The sequence below is a fragment of the Hippoglossus hippoglossus genome, chromosome 13 (assembly GCF_009819705.1).
Source record: "Hippoglossus hippoglossus isolate fHipHip1 chromosome 13, fHipHip1.pri, whole genome shotgun sequence".
Classification (NCBI taxonomy): Eukaryota; Metazoa; Chordata; class Actinopteri; order Pleuronectiformes; family Pleuronectidae; genus Hippoglossus; species Hippoglossus hippoglossus.
The window spans coordinates 2524794-2535628 of NC_047163.1; the positions used below are offsets into that span (position 1 = coordinate 2524794).

The 10835-nt window shown below is 45.9% G+C and overlaps 4 protein-coding genes across 10 annotated transcripts in view; 1 reads left to right on the top strand and 3 right to left on the bottom strand.

Annotated features, from left to right (window-relative positions):
• The window catches only part of mark4 (microtubule affinity regulating kinase 4), a 38021-nt gene extending 34462 nt beyond the window's left edge, over positions 1-3559 (bottom strand). For 4 of the 6 annotated variants that reach the window (XM_034605075.1, XM_034605077.1, XM_034605074.1 and 1 more), the window contains exon 1: positions 2512-3558. In XM_034605075.1, coding sequence (XP_034460966.1) covers positions 2512-2559 — 48 coding nt within the window. In that variant the 5' untranslated portion in view covers positions 2560-3558. Of the gene's footprint in view, positions 1-2511 lie in introns of all 6 variants that reach the window. The other 2 variants (XM_034605076.1, XM_034605079.1) reach the window with 2 other exon arrangements.
• Positions 1-10835, bottom strand: part of LOC117773272 (spectrin beta chain, non-erythrocytic 1-like) — a 750817-nt gene that overhangs the window by 651400 nt on the left and 88582 nt on the right. The window lies entirely within an intron of this gene.
• si:ch211-14c7.2 overlaps positions 1-10835 on the bottom strand; it is a 432059-nt gene that overhangs the window by 291180 nt on the left and 130044 nt on the right. The gene's annotated exons all lie outside the window — the stretch shown is intronic.
• On the top strand, positions 7880-10789 carry si:dkey-182i3.11 (leucine-rich repeat-containing protein 15). 2 transcript variants are annotated; one of them, XM_034605083.1, is made up of 3 exons: positions 7880-7994; positions 8333-8571; positions 8756-10789. In XM_034605083.1, the coding sequence occupies exons 2-3, from the start codon at positions 8356-8358 to the stop codon at positions 10631-10633; spliced, it is 2094 nt and encodes a 697-aa protein (XP_034460974.1). In that variant the 5' UTR covers positions 7880-7994; positions 8333-8355; the 3' UTR covers positions 10634-10789. The 2 variants fall into 2 exon arrangements, with proteins under 2 accessions (XP_034460974.1, XP_034460973.1); XM_034605082.1 differs by lacking the exon at positions 7880-7994 and having other exon boundaries at positions 8131-8571.

A 10835-nucleotide genomic window follows, 5' to 3' on the forward strand; every position in this document is an offset into this window, starting at 1 on the left:
AACACTTACAGGACAACACCAGCTGCAGGTTTAGCAGGTTCAGCAAAGTCGCCTGTGTGTGCATGTGAAGACACTCGCAAACATGAACACTGATAATAACACAATCCCAGAAACAGGTCTGAAGATAATTTATGACATTATCTTGCACAACCACAACAGAGTGATACAATCGTTTGTTTTCCAACAAATAATGAACATGAACGCTGATTCCGATATGTCTGAAAAAGGCTCATATTCATACAGTGCGACACATTTTACCTTCCAGCTCCTGCAATTTGGATACAGCACCAACTTGGCCATATTGTGGTTTCTATTATGTTTTGATTAAGTACACAGCGCTAATAGCATCCACTGTGAAAATGGATTCAGCGTATTGAGCGCAAACAGCAAGATGAACACAATTCAATCATATGATCACAGTCGGAATGTGGTAAAAAAGTTTAGCTGCCAGAAAGGAGAATAATTCAGAGAAACGTCTGCACTATAGGAAGGAAACACATATGTTAAAAGTATCTGCATATCATAGAGTAATGACTGAGTGCACATTTCTAGAAGAGGGACGTGGTGTTTTTGTTAATGGACGAGGGTCAGTGAGGGGGGTGGAAGACGAGATGTAAAGGGGATCGTACGAGGTACATGGAGGACCCCCTGCTGTTGCCACGGTGAGGCTGCTAACAAGATAACTTGCAAGTACGACAATAACTCTGCTTCCACGCTTACAACCAAATAGACCTATCTGCTCTGCTTTTACAAAAGATGCCTCGTCTATAAGCGCATTTCATAATTCATGAGCAGGGACTAGTTCTGTTTTGTGAAATCTCTAAAACAACCTTAAACCTGCTAACTTCATGGCACTGATGTGATGTGACAGCTCAGTAGAGCCATCCTGCTTTCACAATAAGAAGTATCAGTTGTGATATGCAGGTGTAGCATGCAACCACTAGCAACACCAAACAAGCACCTAATGGCCTCTCTTATTGGTTTACTGCTCTGTTTTGATCAGGATCAACTGTTTTACGGCCCTTGCAGTTATTAAACAGGAGGAAGGACCCAACAATGACGGGAAAAAAAGAAGAGTAGATATTGTAAAAAAAATATAGAGATAACTGTAAGTTTCCTGTTGTTATGACTAAGCATCTTTTAATCTAACTATGAACAGAATAACGGGCTCCGTCTAAAATGCTTCTGCAAATCCTACATTTGGGTGTGGCCAGACACAAACTGTCCAAACCACCACAACCATGTTCATTTAAAATACAAATCCACTTGATTGTGACTGCTTCACGTGTGCTTTGGGTGCCGACACGGCCTACAGGCAGTAAACACATATCTGTAACAATCTGCAGTGAGTCTGAGCTCAGCCGGACCCACAGAGCAGGTTGGTGAGCAGCTTCAGGTCTCTGAATACATACAGGAAATCTTTAGGTTTTGTCTTCATGTATTTTCCCCATTGCTGCCATTCAAAACAGCCCAGAGCCAAGACAGAAACATAGTCTTTACACATGTCAGTCTTTTGGTTTGAGTGTACAATCACCAGTCCCTGCAGTGATTGGTCAGTGAGAACACCAGGGAAACCAGCTAATCGTTGGTTAAACGCTGTCACGCTCTCTACTGGTATGAAATATTACACAATATCTAAACTGCAGACACAAGGAAGTTGGTTTAGTTAAGGCATGCCCTTTAAATAGCCTTTTAAAAATATGAGGATAGAGCTGTGTATTCTGTCAGCTGTACTGCTAAAGGAAGTAGCTCTAGGTGTAAACTTCCAGCTCTGTGCCCTTGAGATAAAGGTGGGGACTCTTTGTATATCTACACTATTAAAGTCAATATGACGTGAAGGAATATTTGCAAGAGGCTCACGTCCTTGCAAACATATTGAGGAATAAAATCCTGAGAAGGGAAAGGTGTGAAATCCCTGCATTTAAAGCCCGGTCCCCCCCAAAGACACAGGAAAACATCAGCAGGACAAACCAGGCTAGCCTGACACAGCAGATTTCGCCACACTTGGGTCTGACCCGTCCAGTTCCATCGAGGATGAGACTGGACAGGTCAGACAGGATGGAGGGGACAGAGCTGGAGGTGAGGTGATGGAGGAGGGGTGGGTGGACTGGGACAGACGGAGGAGGAAGGGTGGGTGGGTGCAGGGCAGGCTGGGTGTGGAGAGGGCTGGGTGGCCTTGGGTAAAATGCATTCATTATTGATGAGCTGGGGAGAAACACTAAACATGCGCACTGGTGCTGGTGAACGAGGTGTGTATGTGAGATTAAACGTGTGCTTTTTGGGCATGGCTGTGAAATCAATAAAACAAAAAGGGCTCTGCACCCAAACCTCCCCCCATAACGTCACCTCTCACCCCCGTGTCCTCCATCTCCAACCCGGACAACCTGAGCCTGTGTCCGGCAGCAGAACCCGTCCCCAGGCGGACTCATGTCACAATGTGTGTTACAGTTTCCTCCAGCAGCTTATTGCCCCTCTGACGGCTGGAGGTGCCCGTTACAAGCGTCTACTTACATGGTCTGGTTTCCGCTCGGTCCCCGGCAGCGCCGTGCGTAGAGACATGTTTGTCCCCGAGTGCTCTCCGCCGTCCAGGGGGGTGGAAAACAACAAGTGGGCCGAAGGTTTGTGTTCACAGCGGGGGTAGAAAAAAAAACACACCAGCCCCCGGATCAGCCTGGTTGTCACTCGCACCGGGATCAGAAAAACACCGCCTCGCGTCTCACACCGCCCTCATTGTTCCAGTCCGTGAAGGCAGCACGGATCACCGGCAGTGATCCAGCTTAATTTAATGCGTTAAACAAAAACAAACAGGGGAGCGACCGTCACCTCATGGCCGGAGACCGAGCCTCCTCAGAGGGACACGCTGAAAACAACAGCCCAGACCGAGGCCCCCACTCCGCTTCGTCCCCCCCCCCGGATCCCGTCACTAACGTTATCGCACCATGTCGGCCCACACTAACCGTCCGCTACACACGCCGCTGCTCACCGGCTCACGTTGAGCTGCATCTGGGGACAAAGGCGAGAGACACATCCAGGGAGGACGGAGGAAAAGGGGGGCACACGGCTGTAGGTTCCCCGCAACCGCGACCACCACGGGGGAAAGGGGGAGGCTGTTTCCTGTTAGCTAGCTAACGTGATGTTTGTGGGGACGAACCGGCGGCTCCCACGGAGAAACTGTCCCGGAAAAAAGAACCAACAACCGGCTGCGGTTTCATTTCAGGACGCAGAGAAATTTCCGGGTAAAATAAATCAATGGCTGGCGAACTACGGCTGTATTTAAAGAAAGCGGCGGATGTGCAGCGTCACATCACCGGCTCTTCCTCCTCGGTCCAGTCCGCCCTCTAGATCCTCTCCCTCGGCTCGGCTGGAAGTGGGGTGGCGGTGAAGGGAGAGAAAAGTGTCCGGGATCGGGTCACTAGCCGCGGGTAGATGTGCGTGTGTCTCCCCGGGGCGGAACCATAACTGTGTTTGTTCTGATGGAGGAGGCGAAAACCAAGGAGCTCCACTACCTCCACCTCCCGAAATACACCGCGACAAGAGGGGAGGGAGGAGGGAGGAACAGAGCAGGAAGAGAGGAGGGGAGGGGGGAGGAGGAAGAGGAAGACATGGAGGAGAGGAGGAGCAGAGGAGGGAGAGAGGAGGGGAGGAGGAAGAGAGAGGAAGAGAGGAGAGGAGGAGCAGAGGAGGGAGAGAGAAGGGGAGGAGGAGCAGAGAGGAAGAGAGGGGGGAAGGAGGAGAGGAGGGAGAGAGAAGGGGAGGAGGAGCAGAGAGGAAGAGAGGGGGGAGGGAGGAGAGGAGGGAGCGAGAAGGGGAGGAGGAAGAGAGAGGAAGAGAGGGGGGAAGGAGGAGAGGAGGGAGAGAGAAGGGGAGGAGGAGCAGAGAGGAAGAGAGGGGGGAAGGAGGAGAGGAGGGAGAGAGAAGGGGAGGAGGAAGAGAGAGGAAGAGAGGGGGGAGGGAGGAGAGGAGGGAGAGAGAAGGGGAGGAGGAAGAGAGGGGGGGGGGGGAGGAGAGGAAGGAAGAGTGAGAAAGAGGGAGGAGAGGGGGAGGAAGTGAGGAGGGAGGGAGGACAGTGATGTCAACAGCCAGGGCTGCTGCGCAAACGCACTCTCACTCATGCTGCCTTCAGGTACTTCTCATAAAAATCAGTCTCCAGGGATTCGGAAAGTGATAAGTAGCGGATGTTCAGGAAATGAAGTCTAAATGAACGGAACAAGGAGTAACTTTTGAATTTACGTAGGTAGAAATACATGGCTGCTGTTACTTCCGTAAAAAAATATCTTTTACTTTTACTTCACAGAAAACAACACAGTTGTTTTTCCCAAAAACCACCATCGCCTCCTGGTGGCTGAAATCAACGCATTTCCTAAAGACAAAATTCCCCTTCTTCTTACCTGGATCTTCCTTTAATGAGTTTGCTCCTCACCTAAACCAAATACTTCCACCAAGTTTTGCAGAAATCTGTTCAGTAGTTTTTGCATAATCTTGCTTACAAACAAACAAACAACGAACAAACTGGCAAACTCCTTGGTGGAGGTAATTAATGCACAACTGTTGTATTAGATTGCAGTAGTGTAGCCAAAGATTTAGCCACAGTGAATATTTATCTTCAAATGACACTTTAGAAAGTTTAGAGTGATGGAAAGAACATCTCTCATTACAAATTAGAGACACATCTTACCTGGACTGATCTGGACCTGTTGGCACGAACCCAGGGCCTCATACTTCCCTCTCAGCCCTGCTTCCTGGTTATGACTGAGACCTTCAGGGACCTGAACCCCAGCAGAGTGTGGGACTGACACTGGAGCAAGAAGCTGAGCAACACACATGCACATTCACTGTCGTCTCTCGGAGAACAGAGGCACAGTGACAGATCTAGCAGGAGAGCAGAGCACTGCTGCTGCTGAGGGGGAATCGATGCTGGAAAGAGCAGCAGCGGTCCATATTTCCATGGACTGCAGAGCTTGTACTGAACACTGTGTTACAGGGTACACCATGCAGCATCATTGGCATCACTGCCCGGTCAGCTGTGCATAAACCAATTAGAGGAAAAACACTGGATGTGGAATCGTCAATACATCTAATGGTCTATGGAAAAGGAAGGAAGGGAGGGGAGTGAGTCTGCGGCTGCTGTTTTCTAAAGTTTTAGAGATAGAGTGTATGTTTGTGTGTGTTCTTGCCTTTGTTTGTGTGTCTACTTGTTTTTGTTACATATTTAGGACATTTTCCAGCTTCAACGCTGACTTTCTCAGGAACAGTGGTAAAAAAGCACAATTTCTGAGATTCTGGTTAAAGTTATGGGTGAAATGTGAATTGTGGTTAGGTCAAGGAAAGGGTTAGGCTTGAGTTGGTTATGGTTAAGGTTAGGGAAAAAATTATGGTCAGGCTGGCCACAAATGGTAGTCAAGTCCAAATAAGGATAGGTCCGCAAACCACTGTTTGTGTGTACGTGTGCATGCGTGTGCCACAGCTAGTGATTTGTGCTCTTCTAAGTACGTCAGCAGTGATTGATTGAGCCACTGGCTCACACTGACCCTTCGGACATCGACACATAAACAAACACATATTTGTGCACTCTGATGCATGTGTGTGAGGACCTTCACTGACACAATGCATTCCCTGACTGGTCCATGCATAAATAACCCTTATCCCAAACATCAATAGCAAAACCATGGATTTGACCTTCAAACAACCCGGTGAAGAAGTGTGGAAACTCACTCTCTCCTTTTCTATACATGTACAAATTATATCTGTGTGCACAATAATAACAATTTTAATGTTTATGACTGATGTAAAATCGACTGTTGGTTTGAGGATTGTGTCAGAGGGCAGATTCCCTGTCACAGCAGCTTCACCATGAGACTGGATGGAGATGTATGACAGGATATCCAGGCAACATTAAAACATGCCCTGCTTTGTTTTCTGTTAGTGAACAGGATTATAGAAAAACTACAGGACAGATTACCATGAAATTAAGGATGTGATTTGGTGCAAGGAAGATCTCATTAAATCTGTGTGTGGATCAGATGAAAACAAAACCTCTTTGGCAGAGGTCATTATATCTGTGTGCACATACAACTACTACACTTTTTATACAACTATATGTGAAGTACTATAAGTGATGTACATCTAAAACACAATTTACAAGTGTTTGAACAGTGGATGAGTTTAAATAGCAAACAATATTATTGTAAAGGATTGAGGTGGAGAACAGTGATTGTTTAAAAGAAGGTATACATGATGGAATGTAACCTGTCTCTCACATGAAAACCAAAACACAAACAAGCTCATCTCCTCTTTACATGGACAGGAAGCCACCTGCACTGTGTGTTGTCTATACCAATCCCCCACTTCCTTTAACAAACTGTAGTCTGAGTGGATTACAGACAGCCTGACCTACTGTAGAGCCCAGTGGCTGCTCAGCCAGACATGCAGCACAGTCACAGCAGCAGACAGCCCACAGGCAGCTGAGAAATGCACACAGCGACGTCATTTACAGGGAGTTACAAGGAAGAACACAGCAAACACAGCAAATAGTGAAAAACCATCAGATTTTACTGATGAGTTTCTCCTCAATGGATGAGTGTTGATCAGTCAAAGGAGGTGGAAATAAGTAAGGACGACATCTCAGAGAGCTGGAACCATGAAAGAAAGAAATATTATCGGTGCCGCTTGCAAAATTAAGAAAAACACAGTGTAAGATTCTTTTAAAAAGAAATTATAAACGCATCTCCTTCTATTTTTAATCCACCACAGTGTTGAAGTTAAGTAAAATGAGGACATTAAGTAGAATATACTGCCATCTGTTGGTGAAGCAGTAGGCATGAGAGAGCCTCTGAGCTTGGTTGATGGTGTTGTTTCAAAGATCATATTTTAAATGTCACTGGGTCGCTTTGGCAACGTAAAACCCCCATTTAAATAAATATACCTCTGTAGTTTTGAATAAAGTAAAGTACAGTAGAAGAGGTCAAAAGAAGTTTGAATGTGTTCTCTGTGGGAAAGTATTTAACCTTTATTCTATCAGGTAATTTCACTGAGATCAAGATCTCAAGTATTTACATAATGACCTGAGCAAAGAAGCAGAGAATAAAGAATAGAGCCAGACAAAACAAAATAATAATGTGCACAGAAAAAAAAACATCAGACAAACATACATAGACCATTGGGAAGAGACATTCTAATTTTATAAATCCTCTGTAATTCATCACATATATAAGGAGCCACGAATGGGAGGACAGTTCCCCCACGTTCAGTATTTACTGAGGCAGCTGTTGCAGGAGACCTGTGTAAATAAAAATGGCAGAACGTGCTGTAGTTCTCTTCTTGTTGTTGGGGAGGATCGACCTTTGCAATACAATAATTATCTCATGTAATAAAACACAAACCACAGTGATAAACTGCATCAGCTTGTTCTAAACGCATGAGGATAAACAATATCCCCAGAACTGAAAACAGACATGATGGTTGACTGGGTTCCTCTGTCCTCAAGGCACAAAAACACTTAACTCCAACATTATAAACTCGTCTTTGACTGTTTCTGTTGCTCCTCATGTTTGAAAGTGACAGAAATTCCAAAATTGAACTATATCAGTGTAATTGAGCGTATGGATCGGTGAATTATTATTAATATTATTATCATTATTAGACTTAATCCATAGGCTGTTGTATTATAATAAGCCCATTGGTAAATCAGACACAAACACATGAGTTCTGGTTTATTTAGAATTAACAGTTTGTCTGGAGATGAATCCTCTGAGTTGGTTGTTTGTTAGTGAGCAGGGTGCTGTGTTACTCAGCTCTGTGATGTAGACACACGGACCTAAAACCACACTGGTTTGACCAAATAATCAGCTCTTGTTCTGAAAAGATAACTCAGCAACCACAACTTCCTCTGAAGCAGAGAAATGAGAAGAGCAGCCCCCACAGTCGAGCATATAGACAGACTGCAATCTCACTTTTCATCTAAACCAACCTGCATCTTCACCACCATCTCATCTCTGGTAAGTTTGGATTTATAAACAAATCAAAACCTTTCACACACCTAAAATACAAAAGTTTTGGTATTGATACAGCCTCTGAAATAGCTTATCATTATAATGATTCAATTTAGAAATGTGAACTTTTCTTTTTGCCGAACAAAATTGGGACCTTCACCAATCTGCAAATCATAATGGTTCAAGGAATACAACATGCAAGAAGAATGGGAAAAAACACTGTAGGTTATAATGAGGAACCAAGTTTTAATCTCAATGTGATATTTCAGCTTTTTTAAATAACTAATGCATAAAACAACTTTTAATGGAACAAGAAAGCACCATTATTGCCGCTCATTCTTCAGATTGTTTCCTGCTGCAGTCGACCATGCTGGCGGCCTTAACCCTGACCTCCCTGAGCCTCATGGCGTGGGCGTCAGACCTCTGCCCCCCGGCCTGTCAATGTCTGAACAACCTGACCGCCGTTGGATGTCAGGGGAAAGGACTGGACCTGCTCCCTGAGCTGCCAGAGGGCACAGAGGAGCTGTACGTCTCTTACAACCAGATACAGGAAATACCCGAGCGTGGGCTGGAGAAGCTGCAGGTATGAAACTAATAGCAGCCGGGAAACTGTACTTTGTGTGCTTTAGAAAAAAAAACGGTTCGATTTTTCAAAGACTCCTGCAGCAGGAAAGTCCCGAGTAAAATTTGACATGTACATGTGTTTTCTATGGTTTCTATTTCTAAAGAAGTAAACGTAAAAGACTACTCTTCCTGACATCCTGTAGATCTTGGACCTGACTTCGAATCGGCTGAACGACTTCCTGTCCCTCAACCCAGTTTGGCCCGATATGACAAAGCTGTCCAAGCTTTTCCTACGTGACAACAGGCTGACGTCTCTTCACCCTGGTCAGTTCCTCAAGTGCACTGCTCTCACCTTACTGGACCTGAGTGAAAACCAGCTCCAACATCTACCAGTCGGACTCCTCCGAGGACTAGCTCACCTGAAGACACTGTTTCTGAACTTTAACCAGATTCAGATGTTACAGGCTGGTGGATTGGAAGGGGCCTTCGTCCTAACTGACCTCCACCTCAGCTATAATAATGTAACACAGATAGAAGAAGGTGTTTTCAACCACTCCATTGCTTTAGAGAAACTTGTCCTGTCTCATAACAGCATCAGACGAGTGGGCGGGGACAGTTTCAGAGGAGCGACAAGTCTCCAACACCTTGACCTGAGCAGTAATCTGCTGATCGCTGTTCCTGCCGAGGCACTGAGTCACATAAAGCAGCTGAAATATCTGTATCTACAGAGCAACGGCATCATCAGCCTCCCAGATGATTGTTTCTCTTCACTGAACCTGCTGGTTGATCTAAACTTGAGTAACAACAGGCTGACCACGGTGTCTGAGGGATCTCTGAAAGGTCTGACCATGCTGCGAGAGCTGGACCTCAGTGTCAACCTCATCGACTCTCTTCCCTCTAAACTGTTACATGACCTGATCAACCTTGAATTACTTGATTTTTACATGAATAGCCTGACATTGCTTCCTTCTGACATATTTAGTAACTTGACCAACCTGCAACAGCTCCAACTGGACAGTAATGAAATCTCTGTTCTTCCTGACGGGGTATTTGATTCGCTGTCCACACTCAGTGAGCTACAGCTGTCGTACAACGGTATCGTGAATCTCCACCCTGATCTGTTTGCCAAGCTCAGGTCACTAGAGAGTCTCTACCTGGAGCACAACGAGCTGAGGCAACTTCCCAAAGGACTTTTCCAACGGATGAGTGACGTCAGCGAGATCGACCTCAGCGACAACCACCTCAGCTCTCTGCCTCCCTCCGTCTTCCTCGGGCTGGTGAGAGTGTCTTCACTGAGGCTTTCTCATAACGATCTCTCTTCTTTACACTCAGACCAGTTCAGAGACCTCATAGGTTTGAAAGATTTAATGCTAGATGGAAACCATATTTGTGAACTTCCCATAGGCCTGTTCACGAATCTATCAAACCTTACAACACTGCATCTGGACAACAATTGTCTCTCAGAGCTGTCTCCTGATGACTTTGTGGGGTTAACCCACCTTAAAGAGCTCAGGCTGAACTTCAATCAGCTCTGCAACATCCCATTCAACACCTTCCATGTCCTGCACAACCTCCGCAAGCTCCTGCTGAAGAACAACAGCCTGGATTCTTTACACCCTGAGCTCTTTGTTTGGCTTTCGAAGCTAGAAGAACTGAACTTGGATGGAAACAAGCTGCATCACCTGAAGGCTGACGTCTTTCACGCACTCACAAACCTCCAGAAACTGAGTTTGAAGTCCAACCAGCTCAGAGCAGTGGAGAACGGGGCTTTGGAGCCTTTGAGAAAACTCAGTGATGTGCGTCTGTCTGGTAACTTGTGGGACTGCAGCAGTGTAGATGTTCTCTACATCAGCTGCTGGGTCAACACACACAGCAAGAGGCTGGGAGATGTGCCTCTCTGCTTCTTCTCCTCTTCATCACCAGCCATCACTGAGGAGGCAGCGCTCTCACACCCAGCATCGCCCCCCCTGTTGTTAGGAGATAATTGCGCTGCAAATGATACAAGCAGCTCAAAACCTTTGTTTCCTCTAGAAATGATTACTCTGCTCATGATGTTCCTGGTAGCAGTCAGACCAACTTGACTTCCTCTGGGTTTATCCCCTGCAACCTCGTTTGCTTTCTCTGCTTTTCATGTCTGCTTTTGGCTTTTGAAGTATTTCCGCCTGAAACGCAGTTTTCTCTGAGTCTGTTTCAAGAAACATAAATCTGCTGACAGAGGACTTGTGAAGGCGTGGTTTTAAGACAGGGGAGAAGTTTATGAATTGTTCTTGTTTGTGCATTTGA